This window comes from Lissotriton vulgaris, chromosome 11 (assembly GCF_964263255.1).
Source record: "Lissotriton vulgaris chromosome 11, aLisVul1.2, whole genome shotgun sequence".
NCBI lineage: Eukaryota > Metazoa > Chordata > Amphibia > Caudata > Salamandridae > Lissotriton > Lissotriton vulgaris.
The window spans coordinates 44,930,347-44,950,908 of NC_141699.1; the positions used below are offsets into that span (position 1 = coordinate 44,930,347).

General features: G+C 48.4%; 1 protein-coding gene across 1 annotated transcript in view; it reads right to left on the minus strand.

Moving 5' to 3' along the window:
• The window catches only part of LOC147678931 (CD5 antigen-like), a 377,621-nt gene that overhangs the window by 215,518 nt on the left and 141,541 nt on the right, over positions 1-20,562 (minus strand). Inside the window, exon 4 of the mRNA XM_086942439.1 lies at positions 8,592-8,906. Within this exon, the coding sequence (XP_086798565.1) occupies positions 8,592-8,906 (315 nt within the window). The remainder of the gene's footprint in view (positions 1-8,591; positions 8,907-20,562) is intronic.

Here is a 20,562-nt window from a genome sequence, read left to right on the forward strand (position 1 = left end):
ACCCACCACACAGCTCCACCGAGGCACCCATCACAAAGCTCAACAGATGCACCCAGCACACAGCTCCACAGAGGCACCCACCACACAGCTCCACGGATGCACCCACCACACAGCTCCACCGAAGCACCCACTACACAGCTCCACCGATGTACCCACCACACAGCTCCACCGATGCACCCACCACACAGCTCCACCGAGGCACCCACCACACAGCTCCACCGATGCACCCACCACACAGCTCCACCGACACAGCTTCACCAATGCACCCACCACACAGCTCCACCAAGGCACCCACCACACAGCTCCACCTACACAGCTCCACTGATGCACCCACCACACAGCTTCACCGATGCACCCACCACAACGTTCCACCGAGGCACCCACCACACAGCTCCACCAATGCACCCACCACACAGCTCCACGAGGCACCCACCACACAACTCCACCGAAACACCCACCACACAGCTCCACTGATACACCCACCACACAGCTCCACCGATGCAGCCACCACACAGCTCCACCGACAGAGCTCCACCAATGCACCCACCACCCATCTCCACCGATGCACCCACCCCAATGCTCCACCGGCACAGCTCCACCAATGCACCCACCACACAGCTCCACCGATGCACCCACCACACAGCTCCACCGAGGCACCCACCACACAGCCCCACCAATGCACCCACCACACAGCTTCACTGATGCACTCACCACACAGCTCCACCGATGCTCTCACCACACAGCTTCTCCGAGGCACCCACCATACAGCTCCACCACGGCACCCACCACAAAGCTCCACCCATGCACCCACAACACAGCTCCACGGAGGCACCCACCACACAGCTCCACAGATACACCCACCACACAGCTCCACGGATGCATCCACCACACAGCTCCACCGATGCACCCACCACACAGCTCAACCTACACAGCTCCACCGATGCTCCCACCACACAGCTCCACCGATGCACCCACCACACAGCTCCACCGAGGCACCCACCACACAGCTCCACCGATGCACCCACCAAACAGCTCCACTGATGCACCCACCACACAGCTACACTGATGCAGCCACCACACAACTCCACCGACACAGCTCCACCGATGCAGCCACCACCCAGCTCCACAGATGCACCCACCATACAGCTCCACCAACACAGCTCCACCAATGCACCCACCACACAGCTCCACCGATGCACCCACCACACAGCTTTACCGATGCACCCACCACACAGCTCCACCGAGGCACCCACCACACAGCTCCACCGATGCACCCACCACACAGCTTCACTGATGCACTCACCACACAGCTCCACCGATGCACTCACCACACAGCTCCACCGAGGCACCCACCATACAGCTCCACCAAGGCTCCCACCAAACAGCTCCACCCATGCACCCACCACATAGCTCCACCGAGGCACCCACCACACAGCTCCACCAATGCACCCACCACACAGCTCCACAGATGCATCCACCACACAGCTCCACAGATGCACCCACCACACAGCTCCACAGAAGCACCCACCACACAGCTCCACCGATGTACCCACCACACAGCTCTGCCGATGCACCCACCACACAGTTCCGCCGATGCACCCACCACACAGCTCCGCCGAGGCACCCACCACACAGCTCCGCCGAGGCACCCACCACACAGCTATACCGAGGCACTCATCACACAGCTCCTCCGATGCACCCACCACACAGCTCCACTGATGCACCAACTAAGCTCCACCGATGCACCCACCACACAGCTCAACCAATGCACCCACTAAGCTCTACTGATGCACCCACCACACAACTCCACTGATGTACCCACCACCCAGCTCCACCGATGCACCCACCACACAGCTCCACCGACACAGCTCCACCGATGCACCCACCACACAGCTCCGCCAAGGCACCCACCACACAGCTCCACTGATGCACCCACCACACAGCTCCACTGATGCACCAAATAAGCTCCACCGATGCACCCACCACACAGCTCCATCAATGCACCCACTAAGCTCCACCGATGTACCCACCACACAGCTCCACTGATGCACCGACCACACAGCTCCACTGATACACCCAACACAGAGCTCCACCAATGCACCTACCACACAGCTCCACTGATGCTCCAACTAAGCTCCACCAATGCACCCACCACACAGAACCACCAATGCACCCACTAAGCTCCACCGATGCACCCACCACACAGCTTCACCTATGCACGCACCACAGTGCTCCACCGAGGCACACACCACACAGTTCCACCGATGCACCCACCACACAGCTCCACCAATGCACCCACCACACAGCTCCACCAATGCACCCACCACACAGCTCCACCTACACAGCTCCACCGATGCACCCACCACACAGCTCCACCGGGGCACCCACCACACAGCTCCACTGATTCACACACCACACAGCTCCACCGATGCAGCCACCACACAGCTCCACCGACACAGCTCCACCAATGCACCTACCACCCAGCTCCACCGATGCACACACCACACAGCTCCACGGACACAGCACCACTGATGCACCCACCACACAGCTCCACCGATGCACCCACCACACAGCTCCACCGAGGCACCCACCATACAGCACCACAAAGGCACCCACCACACAGTTCCACCGATGCACCCAGCACACATCTCCACCGAGGCAGCCACCACACAGCTCCACAGATGCACCCACCACACAGCTCCACAGATGCACCCACCACACAGCTCTACCGAAGCACCCACCACACAGCTCCACCGGTGCACCCACCACACAGCTCCGCTGATGCACCCACCACACAGCTCCGCCGAGGCACCCAACACACAGCTCCACCGATGCACCCACCACACAGCTCCACCGATGCTCCAACTAAGCTCCACCAATGCACCCACCAAAAAGCTCCACCAATGCACCCACTAAGCTCCACCGATGCACACACCACTCAGCGCAACCACAGCATCACTCAGAGCAACCACAGCATCACTTAGCACCACCACAGCATCACTCAGCGCAACCACAGCATCACTCAGCGCAACCACAGCATCACTGGTTCAAATATGTTCTTTCAATGTTTCAAGCTGTTTTCAAGCTTTCACGCTTTATTACAAATCACAAAAAGATGTTAATATTTCAATTCTGTTCTTGGATTTTCGTCACAATAAAAAACACTGAACATAATCTTCACAAAAGTTATTTACAAAAGTTTAAGCTATTGCCATTACAAATTAAATAAATTATTTAAGCATTAATTATTTTAAAAAATGAAAAGCCATTTTTATTTGTAATATCAATACATCTAAGTCACGTAAATACAAAACATGTTTCATTACAAATGCTATAGGTGTCACATTTGCGAAAGTTACAACTATTGGCATTGTAAATGACAAAGCTATTAATTCATCTATTTAAAAATAAACATAAATAAAAAAAAATCATAATTAAGACAAATAGCTCAAACTTTCCTAATGGGAGCCCTATTGCATTTCCAATGCTTGTTTTGTCTTGGTGACACTTTTTTCTGCTTTGCCTTGCGTGATGGAGGTTTGAGATGGAGCATACCCTTACACTAGAGCGTTCGTAGTCTTCACAGTTTACTCTCCACTATTTGCAGGGCTTGCTTGTACACCATTGAAGTTTTGGTACATCTCTGAATTGCCTAATTTCTATGCTATTTTAAAGGTCAACTGCAGTGCACAACATGTCTGCTTTCCACTCTTAATACTGTTTGTAATACACTTATGATGGTGCTATTGTTAAACCCTGATGAACCCACATGATTATAAAAATGAAAACATTTATAGTGGTTGTGCACTGCGGGCCTACCACTTGTTACTAATGTCCCCAATATCTGTGGGCTTAGTTTTTTTTTCTTCTTTCATTATTTATTCACAGAGCGTTGCCTCATGCCCTGAGCTGTTGCCAGGAGTGGTAGGTTTCCCTCCTGATTTGATACGGGTAAGGCGTTTTAATATAGAGTTCTTATTTGTCCATTCTTGAGGACTTTAGCATGTTCACATTGCAATATAATGTGTCCTGTATATATAGATATAGACTTATTTCTAGCATGTACATATGAATTTCTCTCTTTCTCAACAGGAGTGCAACACGTATGCCAACATATTGATGTATATATGTATATGGTTGTATCGTTCCCTACATTTCAAATAAATTTTTCACATACTTAAAAGTGCAGTAGTTACAACTAGGTCCTGAAAAAAGCCATGATCATAGTTAGATCTGTATTGTTTGAAACATGTAGACCACTTTATTAGCGCGCTCGCACATATATTTGCATTGCGCCCTCACTGCTTTTTAACCATTGACACCACGGGATACCTAATAAACGTATTCTCTCCCGGTAGTCAATTTAAATTCACTTTTCACACTGAATTACATCTTCACCATACTGCCTTATGCTTCATCGATCCCAGGGGATCTAGTTCTGAATTACATAAAAAAAATCAGTGAGCTACTCCTTTACATCAGCAAAGAGTTGTAGCTCCTTAGTTGCAAGTGCTTGCAGCCAAGAGATCCCAAATGATGAAACATGCCACTTCGGTGGGTGATGGGAATCCGTCCTCTTAATTGAGACTCATTTTTTGATTGTACTCCTTTGAGGAGTGTACGGCTGAATCGTCTGTCTATATATTCCTCCTTTTTTCTTTTAAAAGCGCGGATCTCTTGTTGTTGTCATATTTGGATTGGGGACTTATCCACGCAGGTCTATAAACTTCCTTTGGACCCTATCTTTACATGGTAATCTACTAGTGCTTTGAGGACCCCAAACCCCGGTCACCCAACACCAGGAATGGCCAGCCAGGAGCAGGGGAAGGAGGTGGGGGGAGGAGGCTGAAGTCACTGAAATCCCAGAACCATATCATTTTTAACCAACGCCAAGTCTCTACGCCCCCGGGTTGAGTTTATTATATACCTCCACCTATCACAAAAAGTGCTATGACCTGGACTGCGCTTGCCTCATCATTGAACCTTTTCAGTGACTTTCAGCCATGCTAAGCATGCTGAACAAACAGCGGATGTGCTGCTAGACAACATGGCTAAACATTCACATTGAAAAGGCCAATTGCTTGGACATCGGCAAGATGCATTGGATTTGCCATTGCCTGTTTGGTGTTGATGGGGTCTTGCTAAACGCAATATGGAAGTGTTATTGAAAAATAGTAAAAGTTCTTTGAAGTGAAGTGAGTGTGTGGTGTAATGACCAGAGCTGCCAACAGGGGAACCAGGTTTGAATTTTGAGGTCGGCTGAATAATTTGTAATTCTGAGCAAATCTCTAACACTTCTCCCTGCGTACAGCAATTAATGTGTCATTGTATAATGTAGCTGGTGAGCACCTAAGGCACTCCAGTACCATCAGCTGGTGTTAGCAGTATGATGGGTCATGGGAAAAAAAGCAGAAGCGACGAGGGAGGTAGTGGGAGACGTGTCAAGCATGGAAGCAGGAGGGGTTGGAGAGATGGGCAAGCAACGGCAGGCGGGCGCCGGAGGAAGCAACAATGAAGGGGTATAAAAAACCTTAACTGAAGCAGGATCAGGGGCAAAATAAATGTTTTGTTTTAGAATGTAACCTTTGAGCACTAAAAGGGCTAAAATATCATTGGCTTGTGTTCACACTATGGTAAGACGGAGGACGGAGCGAGAGCTCCAATACCATTAGATTGTGCAAAAGTGCAGAAGTGTCAGGTTTAAATAGTCACATAGCAGAATAATATCAAGTAGAGACTGTTGTAGGGATTCTGCACCTACACCGAACTATGCGCAGAAGACAGGACTTCAGTGTATAGGGGTGTACCAACCTTTCACCTTAGTACCCAACAACCCCAAACCGACTAGCTATAGTGGCTCATTTGTTCTCCTCCAAAAATCACAAAGCTACAAATGATTAGACAACCCAGAACATGACTCTCTCTCAGGACTGTTGTAGCAAGACATACTCTTTCTCTCACGCACTCGTACTTGTCCACAGTGAGAATAGGCAGAGTCCCTGTAATAGTTGAAAATGTTTATTCTAACTATTGTGCTCTACAATACAGTTTGCGAGCCACTACCAGCAGCAAATTGCATAAACTAAGAATGGTTAGCATTGTTACAATTCCGTAAAATACATAGGGAGAAGTCATTTTATAAAGACAGTGGAATAAGGTATTTAAGGTCTAACCACCCTCCACTTGGCTAAAAGACGTTTATTTATATAAATGAAGATCTCTGGGCTTTGACAGCAGACCCCATACCTTAAAGCCTAGATGGAAGGATTACATCATAGGAACAGCATAGCTCTTCTCCAAGGAAAGGTCTCTCTCCAAGTGTGTGTGAACAACATGCATCCCCGTAATATCAAAGCACGAGTCTCCAGTGTTTAGCATGTTATGTCTAGGTGCTAGGGACTGACCAGAACAGAATAACAAGGGGAATTGTTTATCGACCTGGTACAACGTGTTCAGACAATTCCAGGAGCACAGAAGAGAACGTAAAAAAGCAGACGGTTCTCATGTGAAAGACATAAACAGAGTCTTTTAAAAATAAAGTCATGTAGTATCGTGCGCAAAAGCAGCATCAAGGCAGCGAAGCTCCTGCTAACTTAGCAATGTAGACAATGTCCCCAAGGGCCATGTAACAAGACTCATTTAATACAACATTTTTGTGGAACACAAATATTGATCACAATCCTTCCATAGTTTTATGTTTTTGTAACTCCCCCTTGGTCCTTCTTCTTCATCCCAGTTTAAACAATGAGATGGCTCCGCCCCTTTCCTTTGCAAGATGCCAACAATCTCTACACTTCTCTGAGTATTTATTTTCTTTTAACGGAAATACTCCCCATCTTCCCTGTATCCTCCCTCTTCCCTCTATCGACAACCTGCAAATGCCAAGCTTATAGAGATGCCAAAGAAAAAGACAGTGAGATGGAGGGAGGGAAGGAAGGAAGGAGGGATGGAGGGTGGGAAGGAAGTACGGAGGGAGGGTAATGCAGAGGGAAAGCGGGAATAGCGGGAAGGAAGGAGGGAAAGAAGGAGTGATGGAGGGTAGGAAGGAGAAAAGGGCAGAGGGAGGATGGAGAGAGGGATGGAGGGAGGGAACGGCATAGCTAAGGAAGAAGGGATTGAGGGTGGGAAGGAGGGAAGTACAAAGGGAGGGGAATGCAGAGGGAAGGTGGGATGGAGGGAGGGAAGGAAGGAGGGAAAGAAGGAGTGATGGAGGGTAGGAAGGAGAAAAGGGCAGAGGGAGGATGGAGAGAGGGATGGATGGGGGGAGGATGGAGGGAAGGACGGAGGGAAGGATGGAGGAAGGGATGAAGGGTAGGAAGGAGGTAAGTGTGGATTGATGGAAGTGCCAAGGAAAGGATGGAGGGAAGGACAAAGAGAGGGTAGGAAGAAAGTGCAGAGGGAGGGTAGAGTGGAGGGAAGGCTGGATGGAGGGAGAGAAGGGTGGAGGGATGGATGGAAGGAGGGGTGGCGGGTGGGTAGGAAGGAAGGAAGGTCAGAGGAAGGGAAGTGCGGAGGGACGGGCTGGAGGGAGTGAAGAGCAGTGGGAAGGATGGAGGGAAAAACAGAGGAAAGGTGGGCAGGACAAAGGGGGGAATGGAAGGACGGAGGAAAGGAGGGAGGAAATGACAGGGATGGGAAGGTCAGAGGTAAGGATAGAGAGAGGGATGGAGAGAGATAAAGCAGATCAATGGAGAGAGGGAAGTGTGGAGAGAAGGATGGCGGGCAGGATGGAAGGATGGTGGAAAAGAATGAGGGAGGGCAAGAGGGCTGGACACTGGTAAGGATGGAGGGAAGAAAAGAGGGTCAGAGGGAAGACGGGATGGAAGGAGGGACGGATGGGAGGAATGATGGATGGAATGAGAGAGGATGGGAGGGATGGAGGGAGGAAAGATGGAGGGAATGAGGGAGGGCGGGAGGGATGGACAGAGGGAAGGATGGAAAGGCAGAGGGAGGGAAGGATGCTGGGAAGGAGGAAGGGAATGAGTGAGGGCCGGAGGGATGGACACAGGTAAGGATGGAGGGAAGGACAGAGGAAAGGATGGAGGGGGGAATGAGGGAGGGTGGGAGGGATGGAGGGAGGGAGGATAGAGGGAAGGACAGAGGGAAGGATAGAGGGAAGGATGGAGGGAAGGGGACTGTGATGGGGAAGACTAGAGTGCAGGGTAGTAGACATTGTCGCTAAGTCTTAGGATCATTGCTAAGTGCTTATACTAAAAAAAAAAATGCCTCAGTGAATGGTGCAAACTAGGCTCCGGAAGAAAAATCATAATATCTGCTTCTAGGTGGCTCAACAGAGGGCAGGGATTGACTTGTGAAACCCTCCTTCCCAAAGGAGTCATGAGCATTGGGAAGATACAGAAAGCAGGAGCAAGCAGCAAGCACATAGGCAGGAAGGGGGGTCGCAAGTTCCCCCTTGGCTCCAAAGTGCATAATTATCTGCTTGAAAATATTTCATGAAGGGTCTTCATGGTTCATCCAGCCCCACCTGATGAAGTGCTTGCCACCAGCGGTCACTTTTGTATTTTGACAGAAGTGAATTATGTCTTCATTATGCTTTTAAGCTTGTTTTACACTCAGCTTACACTTCTTACCTGCACAGGTCACTCCAGCATTCCTCCCTGTTGGACAGGTAGTAACACTCCAGCCTCGCTGTGCGCATTTCCACAGGATTGACTCATTTCCTTGGCATTGAACATTACTCATCAGAACTGGCAAAGGGCTGATCCCGAATGATGAATTATACTGATAGCTTTGTACAGCTCCACATACAAGCTGTCTGCAGATCACCGACGCGTCCTTCTGATCCCAGGCGTCATCACAGACTTTACCCCACACCCCATTGTGCCTGACCTCCACTCTTCCAGCACAGAGAGAGGGGCCGTTCACCAACCGGACCTGATCAGGACCTGGGAAGAGATTAAAAAGGCATTGGAAAGGAATGCAAACAAAAGGAACTAAGAAAATATAACATCTTTTTCATCAATAATAAGTTATTATTCAGTGACAAATGAGGTGCTGTGGGAATACATCCGTCAAGCATGTGAACGTTCTTTTTCCAGTCTCTCAGCAGATATGTTGACAGCATCTCCCACTACTCCTCCCCACATGGATGTAATTGGCCAATGGGATCAAAGGCCTGGGAGTAGAGTCCATGATCGATACATTGGGCGCCTCTTTGAACACAGCTCCACTCATCTGCTTTTTACCACGGTGGCCCCAGTAATACAACCATTCCGACAAATACATTGGTAGTTGGTCAGCGATTATTCCCTTTTCACCCTCACACTTCTAAGGCATCTCAACTGTGAGGTTCTAAAATATGTCCATATGGCCCTGAGAATAAACCTTTCTGATGGACTTTGAATGTGGAGTCAAGTGGGCTTTACCCAAGTGTACATGTTTGCTGTCCTGCCTCTATCTTAACTTTCAATATTTACTCAATCCTTGGGGAATGTGAGTTACTCAGTCATTGATACCTGTTATGTGCAGATAAAACTTATCATCAACAGAACACTCTCACTGTGATGTGGTTATAAGGGTGTGTGAATGGTTTTGAGTGATGTGAGTAGGTATGTGTGGCTGTATGGGTGTATATGTGTATGTTTGAGTGGCCATATGAGTGTATGAGTGGGTGTACTGGTGTGTGAGTAAGTGTGTCAGTGACTCTATGGGTGAGTGATTGGCTGTGCGAGTGGCTATATGGAGGAGTGAGTTGTTGTGCAAGAACTTGCTTCTCTGTGACTGGTTTCCTGAGTTTTTGAGTGGGTATGTGAGATGTTGTATATGGGTATGAGTGGGTGTTTGAGTGGTTCTGTGGCTGATATCATCTGTGATGTGATTAGTGATGTTAATTTAGAAACCATCAGTGATGTCACTGACAATGTCATGAGTGATTTAATATGTGAGGTCATAAAGAGTGCACTGAGGGGGCATAAGTTATAGTTTGCTCAGTTAGCTATAACTGCTGAATCAAAATGGTTTTGTACAAGTGAAGTCTGAGCCTAACTTTAATGTCCCGGTAATCTTTGCTTTTGTGATTTCCTAACTATAATGTCCTGTAACCTTTGGTAGTTTAAGTGAATTTCTAAGGTTTTAAAAGAAAGAAATCCTAGCTGTAACTTGTTACCTTTGAAAGGGAATATGTGAGTGAGCTCATGACTGTCTCAAAGGGTCTGTTGTTGGGGGTGAGATTGTCTGAGCTGGTCTGTTAGTGGGTGTGTGAGTGTCAATCAATCGATCAGGAGGTTTGAAGTGCACTACTCACCCAGGAGGGTCTCAAGGAACTGGGGGCTGCAGCTCCGGATCGGCCTAAGAGCCAGGTCTTGAGGCTCTTCCTGAAGGTGTGCAGAGTAGGGGATTGTCTGATGCCGACTGGAAGCTCGTTCCAGGCTTTGGCATTGATGTAGAAAAGGGCTCTTCCACCTGCTTTGATTCTGCGAATAAGGTGAGTTACTGCCAGGGCGAGGTCGGTGGAGCAGAGGTTCCTTGTGGGTGTTTAGAACAAGACTTTTTGATTTAGGTACTTGGGTCCATTGTTGTGGAGGGATTTGTAGGCCAGGGTGAGTAGTTTGAAGGTTACTCTCTTCTTGACGGAGAGCCAGTGGAGGTCTTGCAGGTGTTTAGTGATGTACTCATGTCGAGGGATTCTGGGGTTGAGTCTGGCTACAGTGTTCTGGATGCTCTGGAGATTGCATAGCAGGGATTTGTTGATTCCAGCTTAGAGGGCGTTTCTGTAGTCAAACCTGCTAGGTATGAGTGTGTGGGTAACAGTCTTTCCAGCAACAAGGGGGATCCACTTAAAAGTATTGCAGGGATGCAGAGAGTGTTGAAGCAGGTGGAGGAGATGGTGTTGATCTGCCAGGTCATGTGGAGGGAGGAGTCTAGTATGATGCTGATGTTTCGAGCGTGGTCAGTGGGTGTAGGGGGTGCCGCGTGCAGAGCGACACCAGGAGTTGTCTCATGCAGCGGGGTAGGTTCCAAGTACTCAGACTTCTGTCTTCTCAGAGTTGAGTTTCAGACAGCTGCTGCCCATCCAAGCTGCAACGTCCTTCGTTTCTTCTTAGAAGCTGAAACTGGTGGTTTTGGGGTCCTTCGTGAGGGAGCGGATGAGTTGGGTGTCATCGGCGTATGATACAATGCTGAGTCCATGCTCTCTGACGATGGCGGTGAGAGGGGCCATGTAGATGTTGAAGAGCTTGGGACTGAGCTATGATCCTTGTGGTACTCCGCAGTTGATCTCAGTGGGTTCGGAGAGAAAAGGCAGCAGTCTTATCCTTTAGGTTCTGTCTGTGAAGAAGGAGCGGAATTAGTCGAGGGTGGTTCTTGTATCCGGATGTCGGGGAGCTTGACTGCAAGGATGCGGTGCGAGACTGTGTTGAAAGCTGCAGAGAGGTCAAGTAGGGTGAGGGCTGCGGTGCGGCCTTGGTCGAGGAGTGTACGGATGTTGTCAGTGGCGGTGAGGAGGGCAGAATTGATACTGTGGTTGCTGCTGAAACTGGATTGGGAGGGGTTAAGGATGAAGTTATCTTCAATGAAGTTTGTCAGCCAGAAGTTGATGATCTTCTTGGTAACTTTGGCCGCGGGGGGAAGGAGAGAGATGGGTCAGTAGTTCTCCAGGTCCATCGGGTCTTCCGAGGGTTTCATGAGGATGGGCTTGACTTCTACATGTTTCCAGTCACCTGGGAAGGTGTTTGATTTGAAGGTGGCATGGATGGTGCATCGTAGCTGCGGGTCAATGTCGGCGACGGCTCTATGGAAGATGTGTGGAGGCCAAGGGTCTATGGGGGCTTCTGAGTGGGTGCTCTTCATGGTGGCGGTGATATCTTCAGTGGTGACCAGGCTCCATGTGGTGATGGTGTGCCAGTTGTCATCACTGGAGGAAAGGGTGGTTTCTGGAGTCTTCTCACTGAAGTGGTCATTGAGGGATTTGATTTTCAGGTGGAAGAAGGAGCCGAGCTTGTTGCAGAGATCTTGGAAAGGCAGCGACATCTGTGGCTTCACTGTGTGCTGGAGTAGGTGAGGATTTTGTTCCGGATGAAGGTCTCCTTTTTGAATCTTATGCGTTGGAGGTAGTCTGTCATTGCGTTCTTTTAGGTGGTCAGGTCTTCTGTGGTTTCTCTGCATAGGTAACTTCGTGGTCGGCGCGCTGAAAAAAACACTGCGAACACGCAAAAAAAATCCACAAATTTGCGGATTATGCGGACCGCAAATTCGCTTTCGCACTAATTTGTGTACCGCAAATTTGCAAATTTCACCCATACTTAGTTTAAACTATTACCGGTCAGACCAGTTAGTACATGCTTCTCCTCAAGAAGGGTGGAATTCTACCCCCACTGCCAGGACTGGCAGGGGGGTAGGATTCCAAAGTGTTGACACCAAACACGACATGTTTCGATGCAGCCATTCCAAAGTTAGCCTTTACCGCGAGGTTATACTGCACTTAGGAGTGTATGGTATGGCTGCATCACAGAACAGCCTCAGAGAATAGATTACAAAAGCTGCAACGGGGTCCTGATTATGCATGAGCACCCTCTCTCACAAAACCAAGCACTCTGCCTTCAGGATTGATATGGCCTGTCAGTGATTTAAAGATAGATATAAGTAACCCATATCTTAGTAAGGGTTGCATGCATCACCTAACCCACGCTGCAGTTGCAGACCTGTTGTGCCATTTTGGAAGACTTCCCAGGGGTGGCATAATACATGCTGTAGGCCCTAGCAGGCCTATTGGGTTCCTATGCCCTTGGTACCTAAAGTACCATATACTAGGGACTCACAAGTGTACCCCAGTAACCAAACTGGAGTGTACCTAAAGTACATGCAAGCATATTAGAGAGGAAGCAGCTAGGCTGGAGTCCTGATTAGCAGGGCCCCAGCCAGACTAAAGTCGAAAAACATTGAAACACCAGCAAAAAGTGGGAGCAACCATAGTAAGCAGATCCTACTCTCCAACACAACCCCCCAAACGCAGAGACATTAAACTAAACTTGACCAGTTGAGTCTTCATGTTCTAAGTGGAAATATCTGGAGAGTCCATTTGCATTGGCATGGTTAATCCGAGGTCTATGACCCACTGTATAGTCCATCCCCTGTAGGGAAATGGACCACCACAAAAGATTGGGGTTTTCACCCTTGATCTGTTTTAGCCATAAGAGGGGCTTATGGTTAGTCTAAACAGTGAAGTGAGTGCCAAACAAGTATGGCCTCAGCTTCTTCAGAGCCCAAACCACAGCAAAGGCCTGCCTCTCAATAGCTGACCAACGTTTCTCTCTAGGGGTCAGCCTTCTGCTAATGAAAGCTACTGGCTGGTCCTTACCGTCCTCATTCAATTGTGACAGCACAGCCCCTACCCCCAACTCAGATGCATCTGTTTGGACAATGAATTATTTGGAGTAGTTAGGACTTTGCAGAATTGGTGCAGTGCACGTGGCCTGCTTCAGGTCACCACATTTCTTTTGGCGCTAACTGCCCACTGAACTTTCTTTGGAATTCTTTTAGAAGTTTAGTCATTCAGGGGTGTCACAATGGATCCATACCCCTTGAGAAATCTTCTGTAGTACCCAGTCAGGCCCAAGATAGCTCTGAACTGAGCATTGGTAGTTGGAGCAACCCAGTCCATGATGGTCTGGATTTTGCTCTGCAATGGTTGAACCTGGCCTCCACCTACAAGGTGGCCCAGGTACACAACCTGACTCTGCCCTATCTGGCACTTATTAGCCTTGATAGTTAAACCTGCCTTCTGCAGGGCCTCCACAACATTTCTCAGGTGGACCAGGTGATCCTCCCAGGTGAAGCTAAAAACAGCAATATCATCTAGATATGCTGCACTATAGTCTTCCAGGCCTGTTAGGACTTTGTTCACCAACCTTTAAATAGTGGCAGGTGTATTTTTCAAACTAAAGGGCATTACCACAAAGGGGTATCAAATGAGCTCAGAAATTTGGCTGAGGCCAACATATCTATAAGCTCATCTGCTCTTGGGATTGGATGGACATCAGTCCTAGTGACTGTATTGAGACCCCTGTAGTCAATACAAAACCTCATCTCTCTTACCACCCTGGGTGTGAGGTTTTGGTACCAAGACCACTGGACTAGCTCAAGGGCTATCTGACGGTTCAATAGCTCCCAAATCCAACATTTTCTAGACTTCTGTCCTGATGCAGTCCCTGCCATGATCAAGTTGCCTGTAAATCCTATTTTTAACAGGAAGACTGTCCCCAGTGTCTACTTAAGAGAAAACAGGAGTCAGAGAAAACATGTTCCTATACTGATTGAGTACCTGCCTACAATCAGCTTGTTGCTGAGTAGTGAGGCTGGCTGCCAGGGCTACACCATCAACTGACCCATCATCAGGGTTCTGTGAGAGCAGTTCAGGGAGTGGATCCCTCTCTTCCTCCTGTCCCTCATCAGCCCATGTCTGCCCTGTCAACATAAGGTTTCATTCTGTTGACATGAGGCACCCTATGGGGGCTCCTGGGAGTTCCAAGGTCCACCAAATAGGTAACCTCTCCCTTCTGTTCAACAATAGTGTGGGGGTCACTCCACTTGTCTTGGAGAGCTGCTGGGGCCACAGGCTCCCACACCCACTCTTTCTGCCCTGGCTGGTAAACAGTCAGCACAGCCTTTTGGTCATGCCAGGCTTTCTGTAATTCCTGGCGAGTCTCAAGGTTTTTAGCCTCAAGGTTTTTAGTTGCCTTTTGCATATATTCAGCCATCCTGGAGCGGAGACCAAGTACATAGCCCACTATGTCCTGTTTAGAGGGTTTGAAAGGTAACGTCCATCCCTCCTTCATCAAACACAAAGGGCCTCTTACAGGATGCCCTAACAGAAGTTCAAAAGGGCTGTAGCCAACCCCCTTCTCAGGAACCTCCCTGTATGAAAATAAAAGGCAGGGTAGCATGATGTCCCATCTCCGCCTAAGCTTTTCTGGGAGACCCTTGATCATAAACTTTAAGGTTTTGTTGAACCTTTCAACTAAACCATTGCATTGTGGGTGATAGGGTGTGGCGAATTTGTAATTCACTCCACACTCCATCCACATTGCAGTCAAGTAGCTAGACATAAAATGTGCATCTCCGTCAGAAACTACCTCCTTAGGGAAACCCACTCTTAAGAACACTCATAAGTGGGCTCGTTCCACCACAGGTGCTATAGTGGTCCTAAGGAGAAATGCCTCTGGGCACCGAGTGGCATGGTCTACCACCACTAGGATAAACCTGTGCCCAGATGCTGTCTGAGGATCCATTGGTCCAACAAGGTCAATCCCCACTGTCTCAAAGGGAACCCCCACCACAGGTAGTGGTATCAGGGGGGCCTTTGTGTCGCTTAACAAGTGACACAGAAATGACAAACCTCCTTTGTGTTCTCAGATGTATGGGGCCAATGAAAGTGAGGGACAATTCTTTCCCAAGTCTTGTTTTGGCCCAGGTGTCCTGCTAAGGGAATATCATGGGCTAGTGTCAATAGGAAGCCCCTGAATTTCAAAGGTATAACCAACCTCCTGGCTGCAGCATGCTTGAGGTCTCTACTCTGAATACAGGAGTCCATCATCCCAATAAATCTTTTGGGTGCCACTAGCATTCCCAGCAGCCTTAGCACTACCCTGCTGTCTAAGGGGTTCAAGAGAAGGGCAGCTCAGCTGCTCCTGACTCAGATCTGCCCTGGAAGGGCCCCCTGTCCCCAAGAACTCAACCTGATGAGGCTCAAGCTCCTCTGGGTCAGTTCCTTCTTCAGGAGCACAATCTTCTCCCTCAAGAGACTGATCCTCACTCTGAGTCAGGGGGGAAGGCACTGCCTTTACCCTACTGCTTCTTTTCTTGGAAGTCACCTGGGGGCATATTAGCAAGGGCAATATCGCTGCTTTAGCGGAACTTTTTGCCACTAAAGCGGCGATATAATTATCGCCCTATCAGCAAGCTGTCACTAACAACTGTTAGCAATTGGCAGAAGCGACTGTTTTGGGGGCCACTTTGAATGTCAGTGATATTTATCGCTAATGACATGCAAAGTAGGCGTACCCGACTAAAAGACCACGGAAACAGCCGCTAACAGATCTAACGCCTATTAGAAATGAGGCCCGTTAGCGATGTAAAAAGTTGCGCTAACCGGGCTTATCGCAGCTATTTTTACATCTGCTAAAATCCTGACTTAGTCATTATTCTCTATGGGAGGTGGATTCTAAGGCTGAATCCTCCCCTGCCTATTAGTAAGGTTTACGTTAGCAATAAAAGTTTTATCGCTGTTTTACTATCCCTGGATCTTTTATTGCGTTGGAGAAAAACGTTGATAATAACGCACTATCTCCGCGATGAGATCCATCGATAGACAGCGATAAAAAAATATGCGCTAAGTGTGATTTGCGATATTTATCGCACACCCTTGCTAATATGCCCCCTGGTCTCTTATTCCAGAATCCAGGGCCTGTTCAGTTTTAGACATTTTGGCCTGTGACCTAGTCACAGCAAACACATGTCCAGAGATTCCTAACATTTCTTCGTGGGTCCTTAACTCCACTTCAGACTAGGCTGAAGACTCTAGATCAATGCCAAACAATCATTCAACAGGGAGGTCCGCACTTACCACAACCTTCTTGAGGCCAGTTACCCCTCATCTGGAAAAATTAACAACTGCCAGGGTATGGTTGGCCCTGACATTGCTAGCACTGGTCACTTGGTAGAGTTTACCAAGTATGATCTGTCCAGGGTCCACAAGGTCTTGTGTCACCATTGTAACACTTGCCCCTGTATCCCTGTAGGCCATAGCCTCTTTTCCATTTATCAAAGGCTGCTGTCTGTTTTACCCAAGTTACTGGGACTCACAAAGGAGGACATATCCATGCTTCCATCCCAGATCAGATCATCCTGAGTTGGAACTCTGACTAGACCAGAGTCCACCTCAGAACCCAGGGTTAACCCCATTACACCCTTCTGCTGAGTACTACCACTTGGAGCTGAACTAGGGGGAACAGTTGCCTTAGGGGCAGTGGTGGCTGGAGTTGAATCTTTGGACCTAGTACAATCACTAGTCCAGTGGGTGTTCTGCTTACAGACATTACACCCCGGTTTCTTTTGACGTTTCTTCTAGGAAGATCTTGAATCCCTACCATTAGAAGATTTTCCGCGACCTTGTGAAGACTTCTGGTGTTTACCCTTCTCCCTACCCTTATTAGGATCATGCTTCTTCTGGTCACCACCTTCGTTCTGTACCTTCGGCTTCACCCTGGTTCTGACCCTTTTGTCTGCTTTCTTTCCCAATTCTTGGGGGAGGTCAGAGTCTACCGGTATACAACCTTTAGCACGCATTTTTTACAACGCACTACCATTACAACGCAGGCATTACCACGCATACCATTACAACGCATTGCACTGGGGGGCGCTCTAGGATAGGGAATAAGTTTAATTTTCTATCCAACACCTTCCCTAGTGTCCACGGGGACTGGAGTTGGAATAGAAAATTATACTTACCACTATCCAGCACCTCTAAGCGCTATGCGTTGTAACGGTATTCGGTGTAAATACCGCGTTCTAAAGGTATGTGTGGTAATAGTATGCGTGGTAACGTCATACATCCGAGTCTACCAGGTGCTGATGCAACAGCTGATTCTGACAGTTATTAAGGATCTGCTCCCTCATAATCAACCTGTATAATCCTGTATAATAACACACTTTACTGCCCAGTGATCAGCCCTCCAGAGCTTTAGTAGCACAATCAAAGTAAACCCAGTCCTGAGTCTGAGCCTTTTGGGTATTTCTGAACTTTATTCTATATTGCTCAGTGGTTAGGCCAAACCCTTCGATCAGAGCACTCTTCAGGACTGTATAATCATCAGCATCCTATTCCCTTACAGTTAGGAGCTTATCTCTACCTTTGTCTGCAAAGGAGAGCCACAAGATAGCTGCCCACTGCTCCTGGGGTACCTTCTCACCTTTTTAGGCCCTTTCCAGTGCAGTTATCCAATTTTATGGATGTAATCCCCACTCTGGTAGGGAGGGACAATCTTGTTTCAATTCCTGTGGTCATAAGAGCTTTCTCTACCACTAGGGAAGTTGCTGTCATCATGGTACTCTAGTCCCATCTATTTTTCAAGCTCTAGGGACTCCCTTTCTAAGGCTACTTGCTGTCTCCTTATCCTCAGTTGAGCCTCTTGCAGTCTCATCAGATTCTTCTCTTCTACTGGGAGGTGTCCCTCCAATTAGAAGAGACAGAAGTCCCTATAGATACACTAGAGGAAGATCTAGGCCCTGGGGGACAAAGAAGGGATCCACTGTGCCTCCATCTCCATCCCCAGTAGGAGCTGCTCTATCCAGGTCAAGGTCATTTTCCCCTTCCTGGTCAGCATCAGAGTCTGGTTCCTGTGGGATTGGACCACTTGGATCTTCCTCATCTGCTGCTCCCACCCCATTGCCTCCCCTTTCAGGCTCTGAAGCCTTGCTCAGGTCATCTAACTGTAATTCCTCTCTGAGGTATTGGGTGGTGGCGCCTTTGCCTGTCTTCTTTTTCCTCAGAGTACACAGAGCCCTTAACTCCAAGAAAGGGAATGAGTCATACTTGGATGTCTGTTAAGTATTGACATCTGGCAATGACACAATAGGTCCTGGCACTCAAGACATTACTAGTAAGGTGTGGTGTATGCATCTGCCTACTATAGTTGTTATCTACTTAACTCTCTTGAGTTGTAGAAAGGGTGTGCTAAGCCCCTGACACACAACTCTAAGTTCAGTAGAACTTACTGTATTTAAGCTTGTACTGGTAGCTCAATCCCCCAATCTACTATTTTTAACAGAAACATGGCTAACTAATGATTTCTCTGCCATTTTGACTCTGACCCTACCTCCTGGCTATTCGATACATACCCAGAACAGACCCAAGAAAAGAGCGGGCGGACTAGCTGTGATTTTTAAATCCATCTATTCCTGCTCTCTCTCTCCCATTAACATAGTTAACTGTGAATGTTCCCTTTTTAAGATAAAGGTCTCAGATATCTTCAACTTCACAGGGCTCCTGATCTATTGCCTGCGGGCCCCGCAAGCGCCTTCTAGGAATCTTCGACGTCTACTATTTCTACACTAGCGTTACAGTCTGCGAACTTCAGCATACTGGGGGATCTGAATCTCCATCTCAAGTGCTGTGAATCCCCTGCTGTACGAGAGCTTCTGGGCGATCTTGAGGCCTGCCAACTCACTCAGCTAGTCAAAGGGCCATCTCACTTGGCTGGCTATCTGCTTGACCCGGTATTTTCAAACATTCCTGGCATCTTGGCCTCTATTCCCAGTCCCCTCAATTGGTCGGATCATTTCCTGGTTCAAATTCTTATTAAGATCCCAGTCAGTTCCAGGGAACAGCCCCTCCCGCCTCTTTGGAGGCGCCCATGGCACAAACTAGATGGTGCCTTGTTCGAGACTAGACTGAAAAACTCCTGCCCAGATTGGCCTGAGGATCTGGAGGAAGCTGACATAGTATACAAAGAGAGGGTTAATTCGTCACTTGACTACCTCATCCCCAAGAAACTGTCCAGGCCCAAGCGCGAGCAATCCCACCCCTGGTACTCTGTGGCATTGGCTGATCAGAAAAAGCAATGCAAGCGTACCTGGAGGCGATCCTATGATCCTCTGGCGAAAGCCAACTTCGAATCGGCTAACAAAGCTTATCATAAACTCATAAAGAAAGTCAAGGCTAACTACTATACTGAACTGATCAGTTCTAGCACAAATTGATCCAAAACCATCTTCTCTTTAGTGAAGGACATGACTAAGTCACCGGAGGGACTTAACTGCACAATAGCATCTGACCTGCAAAGTGAAGAGATTGCTGGTTTCTTCGTCAGTAAAGTCCAAGGGATCTATAATTCTTTTAAATCTGATAAGTCTGTTTTGACCTTACACCAAGCCTCAGATTTACCGGAACCCCCTCATTCCCTTCTTACCCTCCCTCTTATCCCACAGACTAATATGGAACTTCTAGCTGTAAAAATTAAGTCCAGGTCCCCGGAGGACCCTGTTAAACCTAAAATGTTTAATCTATTTCAAGATTCCATTTTGGCGGAGGGTCGGGAGCTGATTAATAAATCCTTTCAGACTTCCCCCATCCCTAAATTGTGGAAACACGCTAAGCTTGTTCCTTTACTAAAAAAGCCCACCTTGGATCCCTCCAGGCCTGAAAGCTTTAGACCCATCTCCTCGCTTCCCTACTTGGCCAAGGTGGCAGAAGCGCACATGAATGACATCTTGACCAACTACTTGGAGAGCAATGAGATTCTAGATGATTCACAAAATGGATTACGGCCTAACCATATCACGGAATCCACCCTGCTGGCCATCACTGAACAACTGAGGGCGACACAAGATCTGGGTGGCACGTCGGCTTTGGTCCTGCTGGATTTGAGTGCGGCGTTCTACACGGTCTCCCATAGGGTTCTAGTTAGAAGACTATGGGAGATCGGAGTCCGAGATGGAGCCCTGGATTGGTTCGCGTCTTTTCTATCAGACCGCTCCTTCCAGGTCCATGCTCCATCGTTCTCATCCAGCAGGTTTCCACTGAGCTGCGGTGTTCCGCAGGGGTCGGAT